Source organism: Phyllobates terribilis, unplaced genomic scaffold (assembly GCF_046119375.1).
Source record: "Phyllobates terribilis strain yellow unplaced genomic scaffold, ASM4611937v1 Scaffold_9__5_contigs__length_417890890, whole genome shotgun sequence".
Classification (NCBI taxonomy): Eukaryota; Metazoa; Chordata; class Amphibia; order Anura; family Dendrobatidae; genus Phyllobates; species Phyllobates terribilis.
The window spans coordinates 371,476,370-371,502,412 of record NW_027362769.1 but is presented as its reverse complement, the minus strand read 5'-3'; the positions used below and the strand labels follow the sequence as shown (position 1 = coordinate 371,502,412).

General features: G+C 52.5%; 1 protein-coding gene across 4 annotated transcripts in view; it reads left to right on the top strand.

Moving 5' to 3' along the window:
* The window catches only part of LOC141162313 (uncharacterized), a 71,633-nt gene that overhangs the window by 8,300 nt on the left and 37,290 nt on the right, over window positions 1-26,043 (top strand). For all 4 annotated transcript variants that reach the window (XM_073648293.1, XM_073648291.1, XM_073648292.1 and 1 more), the window contains exon 2: window positions 19,589-19,700. In XM_073648293.1, coding sequence (XP_073504394.1) covers window positions 19,637-19,700 — 64 coding nt within the window. In that variant the 5' untranslated portion in view covers window positions 19,589-19,636. The remainder of the gene's footprint in view (window positions 1-19,588; window positions 19,701-26,043) is intronic.

Sequence of the window (26,043 nt, the reverse complement as noted above, 5' to 3'; positions counted from 1 at the left end):
CTGGCGGAGGTTGTTGGTGGATCAGACAGAGTGTTCAGGCGAGTATTGACATTCCGCAGGTGACCCAGGATGGCCTCCTGTTGGGACCTCTGACGGGACAGTTCAAGACAGAGGTCCGAGAGCGAGGGAGCTTGGGTGCCACCGAGTTCCATGGCCCGAGCAAACTGTAACGGGTCTGGGAGGCGGAACCTCTGGGCTACAATACAAGGGGGCGGTCCTTGTAAGGGAGCGGGTGGCGACCAGGCAGGTAGTCACAGGAGGTGACCAGGACAGTCTCTGGGTGTACGGGCAGGAGGACACGGCAAGTGATCGGGGCAGTCTCTGGATAAAGGGTAGGTACGACCTGTGATGGCTGAACCTCCAGGTAGGCTAGCAAGGCAGATGGAGAATGTGTGCTCCCAGGTGAGCAAGCGAGAGTCTCTGGAATAGCAGGTGGTCACAGCACGTGACGGCGGAGCCTCCAGGTAGGCAAGCAGGCAGGTAACGGAGAAGCGCTCCCAGGTGAGCGGGCAAGAGTCTCAGGAATAGCTGGTGGTCACAGCACGTGACAGCGGAGCCTCCGGGCAGGCAAGCAGGCAGGTAGCGGAGAAGCGCTCCCAGGTGAGCGGGCAAGAGTCTGGAGTAGCTGGTGGTCACAGCACGTGACAGCGGAGCCTCCGGGCTGGCAAGCAGGCAGGTAACGGAGAAGCGCTCCCAGGTGGGCGGGCAAGCTGGTCCATAGACAGACTGACCGGAGTTGTAAGGCAGACCGTCGGACCTCAGGCAAGCAGGCAGGTAGCTGAGGTGCGCTCCCAGGTGAGCGGGCAGGCTGGTCCTTAGACAGACTGACAGGAGTAGTAAGGCAGACCGTCGGACCTCAGACTAGCAGACAGGTAGCAAGTAATCAGGCAGGAATCTGACAGGTAACTGGCAGGTAACTGGCAACGGGACCTGAGGGCTGAAGCACAGGTGAGACACAGGTGCAAACAACATTGCTCGGGCACCTCCATTTTGGAGGAGGTGCCTTATATATGATGAAGTCCTCCGGCCATTGGCCGGGGACTCCTTAGGACGGCGCGCGCGGCCCCTTTAAGAGGAGGGGAGCGCGCGCCCTAAGCACAGGGGCCGGGAAGGAGCGCGCGCTGAGAGCAGAGCGGGAGAGGGACGCCGGGCACGGGGCAGAGCGGTGAGGGGAGCAGCGTCCCTGCCTAGCAGAGGGCAGGGACGCCGGCACTACAATATCGCTTTGCATTGTGTCCAAAAAGTTCGATTTTGGTTTCATCTGACCAGAGCACCTCATTCCACATGTTTGATGTCTCCCAGGTGGCTTGTGGCAAACTTCAAACGAGACTTTTTATGGATATCTTTGAGAAATGGCTTTCTTCTTGCCACTCTTCCATAAAGGCCAGATTTGTGCAGTGTACGACTGATTGTTGTCCTATGGACAGACTCTCCCACCTCAGCTGTAGATCTCTGCAGTTCATCCAGAGTGATCATGGGCCTTTTGGCTGCATCTCTGATCAGTCTTCTCCTTGTTCGAGATGAAAGTTTAGAGGGACGACCGGGTCTTGGTAGATTTTCAGTGTTCTGATACTCCTTCCATTTCAATATGATCGCTTGCACAGTGCTCCTTGAGATGTTTAAATCTTGGGAAATCTTTTTGTATCCAAATCCGGCTTTAAACTTCACCACAACAGTATCTCGGACCTGCCTGGTGTGTTCCTTGGTCTTCATGATGCTCTCTGCACTTGAAACAGAACCCTGAGACTATCACAGAGCAGGTGCATTTATACGGAGACTTGATTACACACAGGTGGATTCTATTTATCATTACCAGTCATTTAGGACAACATTGGATCATTCAGAGATCCTCACGGAACTTCTGCACTGAAAGTAAAGGGGCCGAATAATATTGCACGCCCCACTTTTCAGTTTTTAATTTTTTAAAAAAGTTTAAAATATCCAATAAATTTCTGTGATGAAAGCCGGCCGGTGGGTGCAGCTCTCTGGCGCCCCCTTACCTCTCAGGTCAGTCAAGGTACTGCACCTAGAGAAAGTAGTGCCAGGAAGCTGCAACCAGCGCAGGGAACACGGTAGTGTGTTATCCCTTCAACGTCACTAAACCGTAACGTCACTACACAGCACAACTCGCTAGCGCCCTCTTAGCCTCAGGTCAGTCAAGGAACTGCACCTAGGATAAGCGGTCGCCAGGGAGACTGTCCTGTAACCTACTGGGTATCGGGGCCCTCTGTAGTGAGGGCGGTATATATATCTTCCTTGGCCGCGCCAGGAATATATATATCTGAACCTCCGACCGTCACTACCAGCCTTCCCCAATCCCCAGTTGGTATGCTGCCACCAGTCCCTATTTTAGATATACGCCCAGTCCGTGAATGGGCCTATATCGGGTCAGGAACCAACCCTGGGTAGCGTTTTTGGCTTGAGCCGAGCTCACACGGACGTGCGTTCGTTATGCAGAATAAAAGGCAGGCCCACAATTACTTGAGGTAATTGATTATAATAATACACTAGATACACGATATACAACTAAATATACACAGGTATAAGGTCAGGCTAAACTATACAACAATGGAATACAACACTCAGAATCACCACAGCATATCAGTTACCGGTTTCTTGATTTTCTTGTGACGCAGGGAGAGGATTCTGCGGTCGCAGGCACGGTTCTTTGTTACAGGCTGAGGCCTACCACCGCATGGTCAAACTGCTCCTCCCCTTGGTGGCCTCAGCTGGTGCTCAGATGTTCAGCACACCACTCTTGGGTCAAAAACTGACTTGTCTCTTGTCTGTCCTGCTATCTTACCTGCCCCGTCCCGCCCACTGCTGGTGAGGTCAGCTGGCTCAGTCTCCACCCTCAGGTCTAACTTCGATCAGAAGCCCAAATTCTATGGAACCCAATAACTTCTTCTGGGATGGTCTCATGATACCCCCAGGGGTTCCCATGGATTCGGGCCGCCGTAACCGACCTTTTGATATCAATTATGATACCATACGGTCCTCAGGAATGGCTCCGCGCTATATCTTGGCTTCCAGAGCACGTACAAACGTCTACCGCGGAGGCTTGTGTGCGCAATGGCTCCGGGACGCCGTGATATTTTTTTATTGGCCCATCCCACGCAACATGCGTGTACTATTCATGTTTCTATATCTTATGCCTCCATGCTTGTGACAGACAAAGAAACTAGTCCTATGGGACAAATGGTCAGGTACAGATAGACGAAGCACCCCCCCCTGCTGGCTGTGTTTCCTCTCGAAGTCTTTGAAGCTCCTAGCATTCAAGTGTTAAGTAGGCTTCTTATCTTACAGGAGCCTGGATGGGGGGAAACTATCTAGTTGACGTTTTAACAGAAGGTCCCAAGGGTGGGGGCTGCTGAAGTGTGGCCATCCCTGGATATGATTTATCATTACCAAGATGGCGGCTACAGGTTCATCACACCTCCCCCTATACGAGGGCGCGAGGGGGTAGCACATTCCTGTGTTCCCCCGTGCGTCCTTCTGCACCCTCCCCTTGCCGGGATAACCCGTCAGCGTTACCGTGGTCACGGCCTCTTCTGTGGCGAATGGAGAAGTGGTACTGCTGGAGAGCGAGGCTCCAGCGTAGCAACCTGCCATTCGACCCAGAGACCGTGTGTAACCAGCTGAGGGGGTTGTGGTCCGTCTCCACGGTGAAATGGCTCCCGTACAAGTAGGGCTGCAGACGCTGCAGGGCCCATACAATTGCCAGGCATTCTTTTTCCACCGTGGAGTAAGCCACCTCCCGGGGCAGTAGCTTCCTGCTCAGGTACAAGACAGGATGTTCCTGGCCTGTCGTGTTGACCTGACTTAGCACAGCACCGAGGCCAAAGTCACTGGCGTCGGTCTGTACCACAAACGGCCGGTCGAAGTCGGCAGCTTGCAGTACAGGGGAGCTACTTAGGGCGGCCTTGAGTGCCCCGAAAGCTGTCTCGCAGGCGACTGTCCAGTCGACTGCGACGGGCAGCTTCTTCTTGGTGAGGTCCGTCAGGGGCTTGGCCAGGGTGCTATAGTGTGGGACGAACCTCCTATAGTACCCGGCGGTCCCCAAGAAGGACATCACCTGCTTTTTGGTCCTAGGAGTGGGCCAGGATGCGATGGCATCCACTTTCCCCGGTTCTGGCTTCAGAACCCCCCCGCCTACCCGGTGACCCAGGTAGAGGACCTCACTCATGCCCAGCTGGCACTTTTCCGGCTTGATGGTCAAGCCTGCCCGGTGGATCCGACCGAGCACCTGCCGCAGGTGCTCTAGGTGATCCTCCCAAGTGGGACTGAAGACTGCAATATCGTCCAAGTACGCAGCCGCGTACCCTTCAAGTCCCTCAAGCAGCGTATTGACCATCCGCTGAAAAGTGGCAGGGGCATTCTTCATGCCGAATGGCATCACTGTGGACTCGTACAGTCCAAAAGGGGTGATAAAGGCAGAGCGTTCCCTTGCCGCGGGGGTCAGAGGAATCTGCCAGTACCCCCGGCTCAGATCCATGATGGTCAGGTACTTAGCCCCGGCCATCCGATCGAGCAGGTCATCGATGCGTGGTATGGGGAACGCATCGGTGGCCGTTACAGCGTTGAGCCCCCGGTAGTCCACGCAGAACCGTGTAGTTCGGTCCTTCTTTGGTACGAGGACTACAGGCGAGGCCCACGCGCTGCTGGATGCCTGGATCACCCCCAGCTTCAGCATCTCGTCTATCTCTTGGCGCATGTTTCCCTGCACCTCGAAAGAGACCCGATATGCTGAACGCCGGATCGGCGGGTGATCGCCAGTGTCCACGTCGTGGACAGCCATCTCAGTCCTTCCGGGCAGGCTGCTGAACAGCCCCCGGAAGGGGTGCAGGGTGGTCCCCAGCTGGGACCGTTGGTCCTCCGTGAGCTGGTGGCCAACCCCCACATCCTCGATGGACCCACCCGCCTTGGCTTGGGTGAGCAGATCCAGGAGGGTTTCTACCTCTCCTTCCTCGGGAAGGTTGCACACTGGGTGGGCAGTCGCTTCCCGCTCATGATGAGCCTTCATCATGTTCACGTGGAAGGCCTTCCTCCTTCCACGGGCGTGATCCAGGGTGACCAGATAGGTGACGGCATTGAGTTTCTGGTGCACGAAGTAGGGACCTTCCCAGGCTGCCTGAAGCTTGTTCTGTGGTACGGGGACCAGTACCCACACCTTTTGACCCACCTGGTAGGTCCTCTCACAAGCATTCTGGTCGTACCACCGCTTCTGGTCGGCCTGGGCCTGGGCCATATTGTCCTGCACCAGCTTTGCCAAGGCCATCATCCTGTCCCGGTGGCGCACGACATACTCGATGACCGACACCTCGGGGGTGGCCAAATCCCCTTCCCATGCTTCCTTCACCAGAGCCAGGGGGCCCCGTACCCGTCGCCCGTACAGGAGCTCAAAGGGGGAGAACCCCGTTGAGGCCTGCGGAACCTCCCGGTAAGCAAATAGGAGGTGTGGGAGGTAACGCTCCCAGTCTCTCCCGTGGGAGTCGACCAACATCTTAAGCATCTGCTTTAAGGTGCCATTGAACCGCTCACACAGGCCATTAGTCTGTGGGTGATACGGGCTGGCCACCAGATGTTGCACCTGCATTTGCTTACAGAGGGACTCCATCAGCCGCGACATGAACTGGGTCCCTCGGTCGGTGAGCATTTCTTGGGGGAAACCCACTCTGGAGAAGATCTCCAGTAAGGCGGTAGCCACCTTGTCGGCCCGAATGGACGACAAAGCTACCGCTTCCGGGTACCGGGTGGCATAGTCCACTACCGTGAGTATGAAGCATTTCCCGGAGTGGCTGGGAGTGGACAGAGGTCCAATAAGATCCACAGCAACCCTCGAGAAAGGCTCTTCGATGATTGGCAGAGTTACCAGTGGGGCTTTGGGGCGCGGCCCCGCCTTCCCCACCCTCTGACAGGTGTCACACGAACGGCAGTAGGCACCCACCGCGGCTCCCATCCCAGGCCAGTAGAAATGCTGAGCTATCCTGGCCTTGGTTTTAGCGATCCCTAGGTGTCCGGCCATCGGAATCTCGTGTGCGATCCGCAACAATTCCGCCCTGAACGGATAGGGTACCACTAACTGTCGGTCCCTGGGCCACGCCTCCGGTGAACCCTGCTGGACCGTTACCCGGTACAGCCGTCCCTGGTCCCAGACCACCCGCTCGCAGTCTGACTCCATGGGAGGCTGTGCCGCCTGTTCCTTGAGAGCTTTCAGGCTGTCGTCTGCTTCCAACGCAGCCTGAAATTCCTGACTTGATGTGGCCAGAATCGACGAAACTGCCACATCCTCTGTCAGCCCCTCCGGGCATGTCACCTGGCCGCTGTCTGACCCGGCAGACACTTGGTCAGAAGTGGGGAAGCCGTCGGACCTCTGCAAGGCTCCTTGGGCTCCGGCGCTCCCACTCCTGGTGACAGCGGCTATGACCGCTGTGACCGTGGGTAGTGCCTGCTTCCCCTTTGTTTCTGACCAAGCCGCCCGATCAGGCAGGCTTCCTAGGCCTTTGGACATCTCGGAGGTGGGGAACTCCTGCCCTGGGGTCTTACCTGGCGGCTCCTCTCTTGGGACACCCCCACCTCCCATGGCCTGTTCCTCCCCCTGCAGTGGGCCTATACTCAGCAGCCTGGATACCCCTGGGAGCCCTACACTGCCGGTAGCTGCCCCCCTCTCCATCCCTGAGCTTCCCTCTACAGAATCCTGCCCGCCCCCTCCCTCACCGGAGGACAAGAGGTCACGGCACGCCGGCTGAGCACCTCTGCGGGCATCCCCACACTCCCCACCTGCTTTCACTAACCCTGTTGGTGTTGTGTCTGTGCAGGTGTTACCCTCAGGTTTCACTCCCTCCTCCTCAGCAGGACACACACTACATACAACATGGTTGGCATTAGCAGCAGACAAATCAATACACTCTTGGGGGGCCGAACTTGGGGGTTCAGAGGGTACATACTGCGATACTAGACGCCCCAAGTCGGTCCCTAATAAAACATTTGCGGGAATATTTGGCGTTACTCCCACCTCCCGCATCCCCCTTCCGGCACCCCAGTCCAAATACACCATGGCAACGGGAAGTGCCGGCTCCACGCCTCCAACCCCGGAGACGGAAAGAGTCTTTCCTGGTACCAAGTCCTGGGGGGACACCACCTCAGGCCGTACCAGTGTTCGTTCAGCGCCCGTGTCCCGCAGTCCCATGACCGCAGAACGGCCTATGGTGACGGGTTGGATGTTGTCCAGGGACCTACCACCACCCCCTCCCACACACAAAACATTGGGCGCTCTCTGGGACTGGGATGGGGTCTTTTGGCGCTGGGGACACTCAGCCCTAAAGTGTCCTGGTTTGTTGCATAGATGACAACGTCTTACGTCTGGTCCTTGCCTGGAGAGGGCAACAGGGGGATACACCCCTTGTGTTCTAGGGGCCGGGGAAACAGGGGCATGACTGGGCTTACCCCCTCTCCAGGTGCTGCTGGCAGACTTCTTCAGCTCAGGCGCCCTGTTATTGGCATACTCGTCTGCCAGGGCGGCTGTAGCAGAAGCCCCTGTTGGTTTTCGGTCACGGAGGAACTGTCGGAGGTCCTCTGGGCAGTTCCACAAAAACTGCTCCGTGACGAACAGTTCCTGGACCTCCTGGCGGGTAGTAAGCGCTAGACCCGAGGTCCAGTGCTCTGCGGCTCTCAACAGCGCCCGCATATGATCGGTCCAGGTGTCCTTGGGGCCACGCAGCAGGCTCCGGAACTTCTGGCGGTACGACTCGGGAGTGAGGTTGTACTGCCGGATCAGGGCCCGCTTGATGCAGTCGTAGTTCTGTACCTCCCCGGCAGGTAAGTCCCCCAAGGCATCCAGGGACTTACCCCTCAAACGGGGGGTCAGGTATCTGGCCCACTGATCCCGGGCCAGATGGTGCTGAAGACAGGTCCGTTCAAATGCCACCAGAAAGGAGTCCAGGTCCCCATCCTTCTCCAGTAGAGGGAAGTCCTCAGCTCGGACTTTGGACGACTTGGTCTCCTGATGGGTTGGTTGCTCTAGCGGAAGCCCCCGCTGGGCCAGGTCCAGTTGGTGCTGGCGCTCCGCAGCTCGCTCTGCACGCTCCGCAGCCTCCCGGCGCTCTGCAGCTTCACGCTCCGCAGCCTCCCGGCGCTCCGCAGCTTCGCGCTCCTCCTCCGCTGCCTTCTCTGATGCTGCCAGGAGGGTTTTGTAGACGGCATCGCCATGAGACTGGAGACTTGCCATAGCCGCTTGTAAAAGGGCTTGTGATCTGGACAGGCTGGGCTGGGTAGGTGGTGGGCAGCCCACTGCGGGACCGTATACTGGGGACTGGCTCCCTGAGGTGCCCGGGCTGGACTCCTCCTCGCCATGAGTAACAATGTCCTCCCCTCCTGCCACACGGACCGTAGCATTAGCCTCCTGCAGGGTCTTGCTCCTGGTGCCGTCTGCCATCTTGGTAACCGACACCGCTGCAACCCTGAGTTTGCACACACCTTGTTATACTTTTAGCCTGACCGTCTAACGTTGGGCTGACCTTAAGACTCCAGCAGTGGAAGTTACCACTGGCAGTCTTTAGTGCCTGGGAGTAGGGGTCCCACAACACTATTATTCTGCAATCCCACCGCTCTGCCACCAATGTGATGAAAGCCGGCCGGTGGGTGCAGCTCTCTGGCGCCCCCTTACCTCTCAGGTCAGTCAAGGTACTGCACCTAGAGAAAGTAGTGCCAGGAAGCTGCAACCAGCGCAGGGAACACGGTAGTGTGTTATCCCTTCAACGTCACTAAACCGTAACGTCACTACACAGCACAACTCGCTAGCGCCCTCTTAGCCTCAGGTCAGTCAAGGAACTGCACCTAGGATAAGCGGTCGCCAGGGAGACTGTCCTGTAACCTACTGGGTATCGGGGCCCTCTGTAGTGAGGGCGGTATATATATCTTCCTTGGCCGCGCCAGGAATATATATATCTGAACCTCCGACCGTCACTACCAGCCTTCCCCAATCCCCAGTTGGTATGCTGCCACCAGTCCCTATTTTAGATATACGCCCAGTCCGTGAATGGGCCTATATCGGGTCAGGAACCAACCCTGGGTAGCGTTTTTGGCTTGAGCCGAGCTCACACGGACGTGCGTTCGTTATGCAGAATAAAAGGCAGGCCCACAATTACTTGAGGTAATTGATTATAATAATACACTAGATACACGATATACAACTAAATATACACAGGTATAAGGTCAGGCTAAACTATACAACAATGGAATACAACACACAGAATCACCACAGCATATCAGTTACCGGTTTCTTGATTTTCTTGTGACGCAGGGAGAGGATTCTGCGGTCGCAGGCACGGTTCTTTGTTACAGGCTGAGGCCTACCACCGCATGGTCAAACTGCTCCTCCCCTTGGTGGCCTCAGCTGGTGCTCAGATGTTCAGCACACCACTCTTGGGTCAAAAACTGACTTGTCTCTTGTCTGTCCTGCTATCTTACCTGCCCCGTCCCGCCCACTGCTGGTGAGGTCAGCTGGCTCAGTCTCCACCCTCAGGTCTAACTTCGATCAGAAGCCCAAATTCTATGGAACCCAATAACTTCTTCTGGGATGGTCTCATGATACCCCCAGGGGTTCCCATGGATTCGGGCCGCCGTAACCGACCTTTTGATATCAATTATGATACCATACGGTCCTCAGGAATGGCTCCGCGCTATATCTTGGCTTCCAGAGCACGTACAAACGTCTACCGCGGAGGCTTGTGTGCGCAATGGCTCCGGGACGCCGTGATATTTTTTTATCGGCCCATCCCACGCAACATGCGTGTACTATTCATGTTTCTATATCTTATGCCTCCATGCTTGTGACAGACAAAGAAACTAGTCCTATGGGACAAATGGTCAGGTACAGATAGACGAAGCACCCCCCCCTGCTGGCTGTGTTTCCTCTCGAAGTCTTTGAAGCTCCTAGCATTCAAGTGTTAAGTAGGCTTCTTATCTTACAGGAGCCTGGATGGGGGGAAACTATCTAGTTGACGTTTTAACAGAAGGTCCCAAGGGTGGGGGCTGCTGAAGTGTGGCCATCCCTGGATATGATTTATCATTACCAAGATGGCGGCTACAGGTTCATCACAATTTCGTTCAACTTCACGATTGTGTCCCACTTGTTTTTGATTCTTCCCCCCCAAAAATTAGAATTTTATATCTTTATGTTTGAAGCCAGAAATGCGGCAAAAGGTAGAAAGTTCAAGGGGGCCAAATACTTTCACAAGACACTGTATGTTGAACCGTATTATGCAGAATTACAAATGTAATAGTGGGGAGAGGTTAATTGTTCAGGAATAGTTTACCTAAGGCTGTGTGCCCACTATGCGTTTTTCAAGCGTTTTTGCTGCGGAACTTCCGCAGCGTAAACGCTTGCAAAACGCTTGATAGTCCGTGCCCCATGATCCCCAATGAAAATCTGCATGTTCTGTGCCCATGCTGCGGAATTTTCCGCAGCGGAAAAATCCTCAGCATGTCCATTATTTGTGCGTTTCTGCATGCGGATTTGAGGTCCCAATGCATTTGAAAAATGCAAGTCAAATCCGCATGTAAAAACTAGTCAAAAACGCGTGTAAAATACGCAAGTGTTTTTACTGCCAAGAACATGCAGAAACCCTGCAGAAATTTTCTGCTTCATTTCTGCATCGTGGGCACATACCCTAAGACACTGGCAGTGCATTGAGTTTGTAAGACACTATTTATTTTCACACTATGGTCTGCCATTGAGTTGCTCAGAAATTGTTCAATTTCACATCTCTGTGGGCCACAAGTATTGTTCAATCTCACACCTAGCAATGTTTACATTTTACACATCGCTAATTTAATTAAACTGTCTTAATCCAAACTGCCATCTCAGTGACCAAGACAAGATGGTAAAATCACAAAAATAAATGAGTTTCACATACTGCTGTACTTGTTTTTTTCATTAAAAGTGCAGCAAAACCTGATAGTTATGTTCACACTATGCGTTTTTTTCAGCACTCATTACTTTCAATAGGTGAAAAACGCTGAAAGAAGTGACATGCTCTATTGTGCAAAAAACATGGAAAGCACAAAATACTGATGAAATAAAAACCAATGTGTGTGCATGAGATTTCTGAAATCTCATAGACGTTGCTGGTACTGTAAAATGCAGCTGAAAATTTGCATAAAAAAGCTGAAGACACACCTACGGTAGTGTGAACATAGCCTAACTGTTCAGGGCCACACGACCGCCAGGTGTGCGCAGTACATGCCTGCATACAGAGGCTGAGGCATGTACTGCATATGGAGGCTGTATACAGGGGCTGATGCATGTACTGCATATGGAGGCTGTATATACAGGGGCTGAGGAGCAATGTACTGCATATGGAGTCGGTACATAAAGGGGCTGAAGAGCAATGTACTGCATATGGAGTCTGTACATAAAGGGGCTAAGGAGTGATAGGCTATGTGCCCACAATGCAGAAATGCTGCATATTTTTTACGCTTCTCCCTGGCAGGAAAAACGCATGCGTTTTTTTACATGCTTTTTTCCCGCTAGGTAGAAGCATTTGTCAAGCGTTTTTTCTGCATGAGGGTTATCAAGCGCTTTTCCAAGCGATTTTAGCATCACTTGGAAAAGTGCTTGACAACTTGTTCACACTATATAAATCCATGCAACCGACATGGATTTATAGTAGTGTGATCAAGTTAGTAAAAAAAAAGAAGAATAAGAATGGTAAAAAATAAAGTTTATACTCACCTTCCGATGTCCTCCCGGTGTTCTCTCTGCCGCGTGTGGTGTGTTGCGCGGCTCGCGCTGTTGTGAAGGACCTGCGGTGACGTCATTGAGTCATGTGATGGGTCACATGACTCAATGGCGTTATGGCAGGTCCTTCACAACAGCGCGAGCAATGCAAGACACCGGACGGAGCGGACAAAACACCGGGAGGACATCGGAAGGTGAGTATAAACTTTATTTTTTATTTTAAATTCTTTTTTTTTTTACAGTTTCTATGGTACCCAGGTCTGGATGAGAGTCTCCTCTCCTCCAGACTTGGGTACCATCCACACATAGAAACGCATATTATCCGTGTGTACAAATGTACTGAGACGGATAATATGAGTTTTAATGCTAGTCAATGGTGGCGCTTACGCTGCGTGTCCGCAAAATTAATGGACATGCTGTGGATTTTTGAGCGCAGCATAAACGCTGCGGAAAAATCCGCAGCATGGGCATTGACATTGTGGCTTGTCATTGGGGACCATGGGGGGCGGATTACCAAGCGTTTCCCAAGCGTTTATGCTGCGGAAATTCCGCAGCATAAACGCTTGGAAAACGCATAGTGGGCACACAGGCATATACTGCAGGGTAGGATTGAAAGCGACGCTCTGCAGCCTTGTCCTGAATGGAGCCAAGGTGCACTTCCTCAGCATCTGCTCCACTCATCGTCCATGGGACTTCTGGAAATACTGGAGCGCTGTCTATGGGATTGCCAAATACAATGTGTGTAGCGTAGGCTGCATGTTTACACCTACACTCTATTGAGGACTGTGTATCGGAGCCCCCCAGCGGTCAGACCCCAGCAATCAGCATGTTATTTTCTGTCCTATAGTTAGGGGATAACTTAATTTTTTAGGAATAACCCTTTAACTAATATACTGCAGGAGGTGTGAAATCTCAGGGGAGGGGGAGCTGAATGAATATTGCAGGGGGGTAGGTTACAGTTATGGGGGGGTTGATGAATTATTATGTAACGGGGTATGTGTTTGTAATCCGTGGGAAGTGGTGGCTGATTACTGCAGGGTGGGGACATGTTATAACCTGGGTGGGGGGGATTATTATACTATGGGTAATCACTGCAAAAGGTTGTGGGTTTATAATTCGGGTGGAGTGGGAAATAAGTTATTATATTACTGTGAGGGAGGGTTATTACGGCAAAGGTCTATGTAGTTTTGTTTTGGGCTAGAGAGGTGCCTCAAACCGCAATGTTTTAGTATGTAAAATTAGAAATCAAGTGCAAAATTTTGTTGAAATTGTGCAGCTATTAACAATAAGTACGCCATTTGCGATTAATTTCTGACTGAGTGCTACATGAGACCCAAGTCTATAGGAGAGGCGCGCCGGTCATGTTCCAGTGCTTTGAGCTTACCACCTAGGCTAAAAATTGCCAGGCCGCCCCTGCCCTATCTATATATATAATCCTCTTATCCCGTCTGTCTGTGTGTCTGTCTGTCTGTCCAGGAAATCCCGCGTCGCTCATTGGTCCGGCAGCAGCCAATCAGCGCCGCGGGATTTCTGAAAAAAGATGGCGGCCGTTAGCGGCTCATCTGCGGGACGGAGCTGAGCGGCGATGCAGCTGGGAGATGAGCTCCGCGAGGCGCTCATCTCCCGGCCGGTAACAGCAGAACGAACCCGACCGCCGGACCCATCTGCGGGACGGAGATGCAGCTGGGAGATGAGCGGCGCGAGGCGGACGCTGCCCGCGACCAATCACCACATGCGACCAATGTGGAGCCGCATGGATGTCAGCGGCGCTGCCTGTGCGGATACTTCCGCTGCGAGAACCCGGGACATGAGCGGGCGCTCGGAGCAGAAGTATCCGGACCCGCAGCGCCGCTCCCCGGCCCTCCCTTCACACCCTAGCCGCTGATGTCCCCACAGTATCTGCATGGTGTTACAAAGGTCCGGACATTTGTGTTAAAAAACGCTGATTGGTCGCGGGCGCTGCCCGCGACCAATCACCGATTTTGGCGCCAAATTTAAATATCGGCCGCGACCAATCACCGATCTTGGCTCCACATTTAAACACCGCTGTACTGATTGGTCGCGGACGCTATTTAAATGTGCCGCCCAAATCGGTGATTGGTCGCGCACAGCGTCGGCGACCAATCAGCACAGCGGTGTTTAACTTTAGCGCCAAGATCACTGATTGGTCGCGTGCGGAGAGCGCGACCAATCAGCGAATTGTATTGGTGAGGAGCGGGGAGCGGAATCGTATTAGTGAGGACCGGGGAGCGCCGCTGCCTGTGCGGATACTTCCACTCCGAGAAGCCGGGACATGAGCGACTGCTCGCAGCAGAAGTATCCCGACCCGCAGCGCCGCTCCCCGGTCCTCCCTTCACACCCTAGCCGCTGATGTCCCCACAATATCCGCATGGTGTTCCAAAGATCCGGACATTTGTGTTAAAAATCGCTGATTGGTCGCTGGCGCTGCCCGCGACCAATCACCGATTTGGGCGCCAAATTCAAATATCGGCCGCGACCAATCAGCACAGCGGTGTTTAAATGTGGAGCCAAGATCGGTGATTGGTCGCGGCCGATATTTAAATTTGGCGCCCAAACCGGTGATTGGTCGCGGGCAGCGCCGGCGACCAATCAGCGATTTTTAACACAAATGTCCGGACCTTTGTAACACCATGCGGATACTGTGGGGACATCAGCGGCTAGGGTGTGAAGGGAGGACCGGGGAGCGGCGCTGCGGGTCGGGATACTTCTGCTGCGAGCTGTCGCTCATCTCCCGGCTTCTCGGAGTGGAAGTATCCGCACAGGCAGCGGCGCTCCCCGGTCCACACTAATACGATTCCGCTCCCCGCTCCTCACCAATACGATTCGCTGATTGGTCGCGCTCTCCGCACGAGACCAATCAGTGATCTTGGCGCTAAAGTTAAACACCGCTCTGCTGATTGGTCGCGGCCGCTGCCCGCCACCAATCACCGATTTGGGCGCCACATTTAAATAGCGGCCGTGACCAATCACCGATCTTGCCGCGACATTTAAACACTGCTGTGCTAATTGGTCGCGGACGCCAGCCGCGACCAATCGGCGAGCTTGGCGCCAAATTTAAACAACTCTCTGCTCATTGGTCGCGGACGCCAGACGCGTCCAATCAGCGAGATTGGCGCCAAATTTAAACAACGCTCTGCTGATTGATCGCGGTCGCTGGCCAAAATCAATCAGCAGTATTGGCGCAAAATTTAAACCCCACTCTGCTGATTGGTCGCGGCCGCCAGCCGCGAACAATCAGCGATTTTGGCGCCAAATTTAAACACCGCTCTGCATCGCTCTGCTGATTGGTCGCGGTCGCGACTAATCAGCGATTTTGGTGCCAAATTTAAACACGCTCTCCATTCCTCACTAACACGGTTCGCTGATTGGTCGTGGCCGCCGCCCGCGACCAATCAGCGATTTTGACACCAAATTTAAACACCGCTCTGCTGATTCGTCGCGGCCGCCATCCGCGACCAATCAGCGAGATTGGCGCCAAATTTAAACAACGCTCTGCTGATTGGTCGAGGCCGGCGACCGCGACCAATCAGCAGAGCGGGGTTTAAATTTGGCCCCAAAGTCGCTGATTAGTCGCGTCTGACGGCCGCGACCAATCAGCAGAGCGTTGTTTAAATTTTGCGCCAAAATCGCTGATTGGTCGCGGGCGGCGGCCGCGACCAATCAGCGAACCGTGTTAGTGAGGAATGGAGAGCGTGTTTAAATTTGGCACCAAAATCGCTGATTAGTCGCCGGCGGCCAATCAGCAGTATTGGCGCAAAATTTAAACACCGCTCTGCTGATTGGTCGTGACTAATCAGCGATTTTGGTGCCAAATTTAAACACGCTCTCCAGTCCTCACTAACATGGTTCGCTGATTGGTCGCGGCCGCCGCCCGCGACCAATCATCAATATTGCCACCAAATTTAAACACCGCTTTGCTGATTGGTCGCGGTTGCCGAACGTGACCAATCAGCGATTTTGGCGCAAAATTTAAACACCGCTCTGCTAATTGTGCCCGGTCGGCCGCATACCTATTCTAGAATACCCGATGCATTAGAATCGGGCCACCATCTAGTGGTAAATATAAGTGGAATCGAATGGAGGACTTGTCCCGGTTTCTGCTTCCCCCAGGCAATGGATACTATACACAAAAAGTGACTGTTAGGTTTCTGGTTCGTTTCCTTTTATTTTAAGAAACTTGTTTGCAGCTTTTGTATTTTGTATTTATTAAGCATTGGGGCTGTTCTCATTATACTAGACTCCATGTAATAAGTTCTTTCTTGAATCCATGTGCTAAGCTCCATTATGTGGAGAAGTAATGGGGTTACTGAAGGCTTCCAGAAGACCTCAGTGTTGGCAGTTTTGGGTGGTTATTCATGAACTTGAGTTATACATTAGAGTATTGTAATGCTATTAGATAGACTGGGTGGTCTTGTAGTGGATACCCAGGTCACATCCACACATCACGCCAGCTCCAGTAAGGATGATCTTGACAAAGGACCTGCCGATAGGAGAGTGATGCTGGGAGATCAGTAGATAAACGTGTTTTATTTCTTTAGTTTAGACCAGGGATGTCAAACTCAAATACACACAGGGCCATAATTAAAAACTTGGACAAAGTCACGGGCCAACCAGTATACAGCATAATGGGCCCCACATAGTCCTCCATACAGTATTATGGGCAACATATAGTCCTCCATACATAATAATGGCCCATCTGGACATAATGGACATCTGCGTCCCAGCGCAGCGGCATATGACGTCACTGACATGCGCAGATGTCAGTTGCTGGCCTCTGATAGGCCGACGGCTGGTATTGGTATTGCTGTGCAGAGAGCCGGTCTCTGCGCAGCAATACACCTAACTAAAGCCCAGCTGTCGGCGGCTCCTGGACCGGGCCGCGATCGTCAAGGGGGCTATGGTGCCTGCGGGCCACAGGTGCAGAAAGGACGCCGAGGGAATGGAGGACAGGTGAGAAGAATCTTTTTTTTTTCTTTTATTTGTGTATGTGAAGAACGGCACAAGGGACATTCCTCCAATATGGGGACCAGGATGGGGACATTCCTACAAGATGGGGACCAGGATGGGGACATTCCTACAAGATGGGGACCAGGATGGGGACATTTCTACAAGATGGGGACCAGGATGGGCACATTACTACAAGATGAGGACCAGGATGGACACATTACTACAAGATGGGGACCAGGATTGGCACATTACTACAAGATGGGGACCAGGATTGGGACATTCCTACAAGATGGGGACCAGGATGGGGACATTCCTACAAGATGGGGACCAGGATGGGGACATTCCTACAAGATGGGGACCAGGATGGGGGCATTCCTACAAGATGGGGACCTTTCTACAATATGGGGACCAGGATGGTCACATTACTACAAGATGGGGACCAGGATGGGCACATTACTACAAGATGGGGACCAGGATGGGCACATTACTACAAGATGGGGACCAGGATAGGCACATTACTACAAGATGGGGACCAGGATGGGGACATTACTACAAGATGGGGACCAGGATGGGCTCATTACTACAAGATGGGGACCAGGATGGGCACATTACTACAAGATGGGGGCCAGTATTGGCACATTACTACAAGATGGGGACCAGGATTGGCACATTACTACAAGATGAGGACCAGGATGGGCACATTACTACAAGATGAGGACCAGGATGGGCACATTACTACAAGATGAGGACCAGGATGGGCACATTACTACAAGATGGGGACCAGGATGGGCACATTACTACAAGATGAGGACCAGGATGGGCACATTACTACGAGATGAGGATCAGGATGGGCACATTACTACGAGATGAGGACCAGGATGGGCACATTACTGCGAGATGAGGACCAGGATGGGCACATTACTACAAGATGAGGACCAGGATGGGCACATTACTACAAGATGAGGACCAGGATGGGCACATTACTACAAGGTGGGGACCAGGATGGGGACATTCCTCCAAGATGGGGACCAGGATGGGGACATTCCTACAAGATGGGGACCAGGATGGGCACATTACTACAAGATGGGGACCAGGATGGGCACATTACTACAAGATGAGGACCAGGATGGGCACATTACTACAAGATGGGGACCAGGATTGGCACATTACTACAAGATGGGGACCAGGATTGGGACATTCCTACAAGATGGGGACCAGGATGGGGACATTCCTACAAGATGGGGACCAGGATGGGGACATTCCTACAAGATGGGGGCATTCCTACAAGATGGGGACCTTTCTAAAATATGGGGACCAGGATGGGCACATTACTACAAGATGGGGACCAGGATGGGCACATTACTACAAGATGGGGACCAGGATGGGGACATTACTACAAGATGGGGACCAGGATGGGCTCATTACTACAAGATGGGGACCAGGATGGGCACATTACTACAAGATGGGGGCCAGGATTGGCACATTACTACAAGATGGGGACCAGGATTGGCACATTACTACAAGATGAGGACCAGGATGGGCACATTACTACAAGATGAGGACCAGGATGGGCACATTACTACAAGATGAGGACCAGGATGGGCACATTACTACAAGATGGGGACCAGGATGGGCACATTACTACAAGATGGGGACCAGGATGGGCACATTACTACAAGATGGGGACCAGGATGGGCACATTACTACGAGATGAGGATCAGGATGGGCACATTACTACGAGATGAGGACCAGGATGGGCACATTACTGCGAGATGAGGACCAGGATGGGCACATTACTACAAGATGAGGACCAGGATGGGCACATTACTACAAGATGGGGACCAGGATGGGCACATTACTACGCGATGAGGACCAGGATGGGCACATTACTACGAGATGGGGACCAGGATTGGCACATTACTACGAGATGGGGACCAGGATTGGCACATTACTACGAGATGGGGACCAGGATGGGGACATTACTACAAGATGAGGACATATCTACAATATGGGGACCGGTATGTGACATTACGACAATATGGGGCCCAGGATGGGAGACATTACAACAAGATGGGGACCAGTATGGAATATTACGACAAGCTGGGGGACATTACAAGATGTAGACCAGGGTGAGGCACATTACTACAAGATTTTTGCCAGAAAAACGTCAGAATAAAGCATGAAAAAATATTCGGCCACTAAAAATGCTGCTTTACATATCAACTAAAGTAAAAAAAAAAAAGTGCAAGTTTATCATCGCCACACCCGTAACGACCCAAGCTATAAAAAATAAAATAAAACAGCAAAAATGTTCAAAAGGTGTATAGAAAAAAAATGGTATCACTAAAAATGTCACTTTGTCCTGCAAAGAATGCGGCCCCCCAAATTAATTTTTTTCCGTGTGCGGCCCATATACCCAGCTGAGTTTGAGACCCCTGGTTTAGACTATACTGAGCTGCATGTAATTATAAAAAAGGGATATATGATTCCTCCAACATGACATTTATAGCACAAGTGAATGCCTTAAAATAAAGAATTTTTTTTTAGCCCACTAAGAAAGAAAAAATAATATACCCCCAAAACACATTTTCAAACAAAAAACTGTTATAACACTCGAAATGTGAAGAAATAACTTTGTCGTTATGGGGTACACTTAGTGGACCCTGCTCCAGCCACCCCTGCTTCCATCACTAGGCTCCGCTATAGTGACTGAGGGCAGCACTGGTGATATAGGAGGTGGTGATGTCGGCATCGGTTGGCGGCTCAGGTGTCACACGAGCTCGTAGTAGAAGTGTCCATCTAGAATATTCCACGTGAGTTTTCCTTCTGACTCTGACTTTTACATTATTATTATTAATATTATTATTATTTTTTTCACAGTTTTGAAATCCAGGCAAAAATCTGAAGAATATTAATGCTGAAGGCATAATGGAGAAAGGAGAAAGCGATGTGCAGGGAGATGAGTGGCGGCACAAAGAGGAAGTTCTTACAGGTAACCGTCCTGATGAGGAGTCACCACGAAATAAGAGAAAAGAGTCACATTGTCCTCATTCACCGTACAAGAAAATTCTGGGCTAGAGTTTTATGTTTTGTGTTTTCTCAGGTTTTTATGGCCGTACATTCCCCCATTCAGCTAAAATACAGTTTATATATGGCTGACAATGTGATGGCACTCTGTGTGATAACACTGGTTTGTGCCTCTACAATATGGATTTAAGAATTATATATAAATTTCCCAAGATCATATTAAACTAGGGCACTTCAACATGCATAAGTAAGAGCGTGCCCATGTAAATCCAAAAAAATAGGATTTTTTTTGTGCAAAAGTATCACAAAGTCTTTATTAAATGCAAATATATACATAGAAACAAACAGACAAAATAGATAAAAACAGTGTGCATAAGGGCCAGTGTCGAGATAACCCCCCTTAAATAAGACCAGTCAGAGGTAATACATAGCTCTTTGCAAGGTATAGACTGGGAAAGGGAATTCATTAGGCTAGTGGTAGGAGGTTGACCAAGGTAATATATATAGATCAAATGATAGGAGTGTAAGCACACAGTGTGCCACTAAAAAGCAAAATGCCAGGGCCACCATCAGCAAGTATATCAATATCAGAATGATAAGCCCAAAGCTTTAAGCTGCTTACCCTTTAGGGTAATATCCCACAGGCCCCAGACCGGTGACGGGTGATTTAGCCTCTTCCCAACGTGTGTTTCGCGTTGCCTGTGCGCTGCTTTCTCAAGGGAAGTAGTGGTATTGCCCTTCCAGGACCTTAATGAATCATAGCAACCGATCACATACAGTACAGACCAAAAGTTTGGACACACCTCATTTAAAGATTTTTCTGTATTTTCATGACTTTGAAAATTGTACATTCACACTGTGTTTCGCTCACGCCAGGACTGACTGGCGTGAGAGTGATTAGTGATCCCACTGTACCATGAACCAAGGAGTGCCTGGAGGGGCGTAACTAAGTATCAACCCGATCCGACCAAGGTCGCACGGCAGCTCAGTCGACTCCGTGGACCAAGGAGGAACCGAGCAGAGGGACCAGGTGCGACTCCAGGTCAGACATTGGTCACAGTTGTTGACCCACACCGGGGAATGCAGGAACAGGCAGGTTAGACTGGCATACAGGCAAGTGGGTATTGTCAAGTACAGCTGGTATGCAGACAGGTGGGTACTGGCAAGTACGGCTGGTATGCAGACAGGTGGGCACTGACAAGCACGGCTGGTATGCAGACAGGTGGGCACTGGCAAGCACGGCTGGTATGCAGACAGGGAGATACTGGCAAGCTCGGCTGGAGTGCAGACAGGGAGGTACTAGCAGGTTGGAGCACAGGCTGGATAGGGTCCAGTACAGACTGGGAGACAGGTACAGACCGCAGATGCGGTAGACAAGCAGAGTAAAGCGAAACCGCTGGAGCGGAGAACAAGGCAGAGCAGAGAGGAACTGCTGGTGCGGTGAGCAAGCAGAGTGGAGCGAAAACCGCAGATGTGGCGGGCAAGGCAGAGCGGAACCGCCGGAGCGGTGGACAAGGCAGAGCAGAGAGAAACCGCAGGTGTGGTGGACAAGGCAGAGCAGAGCGGAACCGCCGGAGCGGTGGGCAAGGCAGAGTAGAGCGAAGCCGCCGGAGCGGTGGGCAAGGCAGAGTAGAGCGAAGCCGCCGGAGCGGTGGGCAAGGCAGAGTAGAGAGAAGCCGCCGGAGCGGTGGGCAAGACAGAGCAGAGAGAAACCGCTGGTGCGGTGAGCAAGGCAGAGCAGAGAGAAGCCGCCGGAGCGGTGGGCAAGTCAGAGCAGAGAAAAGCCGCCGAAGCGGTGGGTAAGGCAGAGCAGAGGGAAGCCGCCGGAGCAGTGGGCAAGTCAGAGCAGAGAGAAGCCGCCGGAGTGGTGGGTAAGGCAGAGCAGAGAGAAGCCGCCGGAGCGGTGGGTAAGACAGAGCAGAGGGAAGCCGCCGGAGCGGTGGGCAAGTCAGAGCAGAGAGAAACCGCCGGAGCGGTGGGGAAGGCAGAGCAGAGGAAAGCTGCTGGAGCGGTGGGCAAGTCAGAGCAGAGAGAAACCGCCGGAGCGGTGGGCAAGACAGAGCGGAGCGAAACCGCAGGTGCGGTGCACAAGGCAGAGAGGACAGGGCTCTGATCACATGGAACAGACTGGAAAATACAGGAAGATGGCTAGAACACAGGAGGAAGATACGGAGGAAGGGAAAAGGAACAAGCAGAACCCGATACACACAAGGTACTTCCTATGAAGTAGCGAGTGGACACAAAACTCACAAACAGAAGTACAGAGACAACGAGTTGGAGTTAGGTGCAGGTTCAGATACTGCAGGAAAAGGGAAGGTACGGACATAGAGACAAACAGGTAACAGGCTAGGATACAGTTCAGACAGGAACTGATACTGCAATGAGATACAAGAACGAGCCTGGGTATACAGCCCCCAGAGTGGCGGAAACAGACTAGAAGTAACAGGTAACAGGCCTGGGTATACAGCCCCCAGAGTGGCGGAAACAGACTAGAAGTCAGAGATAACAGGTCTTGGTATGCAGCCCCCAGAGTGGCGGAAACAGACTAGAAACAGGACAGGACCTGGCAATTCAGTAGCAAAGACTAACTGAGTGAAGGTGTTGCTCAGGCACCTCCTTCTGGGTGGAGGGGGTTTAAATATCCAGTGACTCACAGCAATAGGCTGGAGACGCATTAGCTATAAGAATCAGGAAGTAACCGGGCCGCCGCCCTAAGCAGTCAGTCAAGAGACATGCACACAGCATGAACTGGAGCAAGGTTTGTAGGCTGGACTGACAGGTAAGATTGCGGTCTTGCATAGTGGGAGGTGGTGCACTATGCAAGCACACTTCCAGGGATGTTACAGTACCCCCCCCCCTTTACGCCCCCTCTTCTTCAAGCCTGCAAGGGTCTTCTGCAGAGAATTTGGAGGCCAATCCTTCTCTTCAAAAGGATTACCTCTTCTGTCCATTAGAGGAAACAAAACTGATCTCATCATCTTGGTGGTGACTAGGATGCTTCCTCCTATCAAGCCATCCTCAGCAACAGATGAAGTGGGTGAAGTACCAGGAACAGCACACATGAAAGTCTCTCTCCATTTGTTATCAGGTAGCACCCTGATGGATTCAGGAGACAACTGGAGGTCCTCTGCCTGGTTGGAGGGGTGCAGAGACTCGGGGGTAACCACCGCCTTGACGTACACTTTGCCAAGCTTACTGGATGAAGTGGGCGGCATACCAGGTACCGGGTGTAGGAAAGTCTCTCTCCGTTTATCAGGTAGCACCCCGGGAAATTCAGGAGACAACTGGAGGTCCTCCGCCTGGTTGGAGGGGTGCAGAGACTCGGGGGTAATCACTGCTTCGGTGTACACTTTGCCAAGCTTACTGGATGAAGTGGGCGAAGTGCCAGGTACAGGGTGTAGGAAAGTCTCTCTCCCTTTGTTATCAGGTAGCACCCCGGAGGATTCAGGAGACAACTGGAGGTCCTCCGCCTGGTTGGAGGGGTGCAGAGACTCGGGGGTAAACACCGCCTTGATGGACGTAGGACCAGATTTATTAGAGACGGAGGGTCCTTGCTTTAGGACCATCTTCAGACTGGTTTCAGAGATGACATGTCTGTAAGGCGGGACGGTACCTGAAGCCAGATCATTGGTACAATCGTCGAGACTGTGTGGGGACATCGCCTCCGCTTCTCTTCCCTCGGAGACTTCAGCGCACAGCGAGTCAGCGACTAGCAGATCTGGTAAAGAAGAAGAAGAAGAAACTGCTGACTGTCCTGAAGATGTGGAGACTGGACACCCCTTGTACCTCAGCAGTCCCCCAGGATACACCATGCAGGATCTCCAGACGAGCGTGCACTAGATCTCTCAGCTCTGGACGACCTGTGGGTAAGCCAGTCAGCACCTGGAATGTGAACTTCTTCATGTGTAATGCTCCAATCTGGAACTTAATTTGTACAAACATATTTTGACTATTTCTGAGTAGGGCTCGTCCTTCTGCTGACAATGCCCAAACCGGCTTCTGGAGTTGTCGGACGGGAATCAGACACAGACTCTTCAAGGCTTTAAGCCCGAAACTTCCGGTTAATCCGAGGCCTTCACTTGCCACGGAGACAGTCATGGTCATCTGTGGAGAGGAAACACTAACGCCAAGGGCAGCCTCTTCTACAGGCCTAATGTCTTGGGATTCTCCAACCTTCGCTGGACAAAGACCGTCAGGGGGTCCCAAACCACCGCAGCGGGACCGCAATCCGATTTTGTGACTGAGTTCTGGCTTCTGCTTTGCCTGACGAACATAGTCATCCTTCATGGATTCTGTGCGGAAAACTGCCTCTACAGGCTGGGGAACAGGAGGTCTTTGGGAGGACAGAACCTGACGTGACGGTTTATCTCTACGCCTTGCACGTCTGGACTGCCTCTTGAGGTTGGGAAGAGAAGTGTTCTGTGGAGCATAGTCATCCTGTGTGGATTCTGGGTGGGCAGCAGTCTCTTCGGGCTGGAGGACTGGTAGGCTACCTACACACATTACCCATCGGGGCTGCTCCGGGATATTGGGAGCAGCCTATTTAGCAGAGGCTTCAGGATTAGGGTCATCGAAGACCATTAGAAAGGCCACCAGGAAGGCCTGCAGCTCAAAGACGATAGGATCCCATGCTTCCCATAGGGGGGTGATCCATTTCAAGGCGTCACCCACTAAGTAGGACATCATAAATGCCACTTTAACCCGATCGGTAGGAAAATAGTGAGCATAGAACTTGAAATGCAGCATGCATTGCTCCACAAATGCACGGCTACGTTTTGGATCCCCATAGTACTGTGGTGGATCCACAGGAACGAGTGCTGATAGATCCATTTGGGCTGCTGCATAAATCGTCTGGGCCATAGCTTGAGAAAAAATGTTTTTCTTCGTGCACGTATTCGCCAGACAAGGATTCAAAATGTCTCTGAGAGCGAAAGGCCGTGGGGGCTCAACGGGAACCATGGCCTGAGCAAACTGTAACGCTCACGCCCGGACTGACTGGCGTGAGCGTGATTAGTGATCCCACTGTACCATGAACCGAGGAGTGCCTGGAGGGGCGTAACTAAGTATCAACCCGATCCGACCAAGGTCGCACGGCGGCTCAGTCGACTCCGTGGACCAAGGAGGAACCGAGCAGAGGGACCAGGTGCGACTCCAGGTCAGACCCCGGTCACAGTTGTTGACCCACACCGGGGAATGCAGGAACAGGCAGGTTAGACTGGCATACAGGCAAGTGGCTATTGTCAAGTACGGCTGGTATGCAGACAGGTGGGTACTGGCAAGTACGGCTGGTATGCAGACAGGTGGGCACTGGCAAGCACGGCTGGTATGCAGACAGGGAGATACTGGCAAGCACGGCTGGAGTGCAGACAGGGAGGTACTAGCAGGTTGGAGCGCAGGCTGGATAGGGTCCAGTACAGACTGGGAGACAGTTACAGAGCCGCAGATGCGGTAGACAAGCAGAGTAAAGCGAAACCGCCGGAGCGGAGGACAAGGCAGAGCAGAGAGGAACTGCTGGTGCGGTGAGCAAGCAGAGCGGAGCGAAAACCGCAGGTGCGGTGGGCAAGGCAGAGCGGAACCGCCGGAGCGGTGGACAAGGCAGAGCAGAGAGAAACCGCAGGTGTGGTGGACAAGGCATAGCAGAGCGGAACCGCCGGAGCAGTGGGCAAGGCACAGCAGAGAGAAGCCGCCGGAGCGGTGGGCAAGGCAGAGTAGAGAGAAGCCGCCGGAGCGATGGGCAAGACAGAGCAGAGAGAAACCGCTGGTGCTGTGAGCAAGGCAGAGCGGAGAGAAGCCGCCAGAACGGTGGACAAGTCAGAGCAGAGAGAAGCTGCCGGAGCGGTGGGTAAGGCAGAGCAGAGCGAGCTGCCGGAGCGGTGGGCAAGTCAGAGCAGAGAGAAACCGCCGGAGCGGTGGGCAAGACAGAGCGGAGCGAAACCGCAGGTGCGGTGCACAAGGCAGAGAGGACAGGGCTCTGATCACATGGAACAGACTGGAAAATACAGGAAGATGGCTAGAACACAGGAGGAAGATACGGAGGAAGGGAAATAATAATAATAATAATAATAGTTTATTTTTATAGCGCCAACATATTCCGCAGCACTTTACAAATTTTAGGGGGGACTTATACAGACAATACAGAATAAGCATATCTCATATCGAACGGAGTGAGGGCCCTGCTCGCGAGCTTACAGTCTATGAGGAAGTGGGGGAGACACAAAAGGTAAAAAGTACATATATTGTATAATGCAGCCTTGATATACTGAATAGGATAAAGGGACAAGCAGAACCAGATGCACACAAGGTACTTC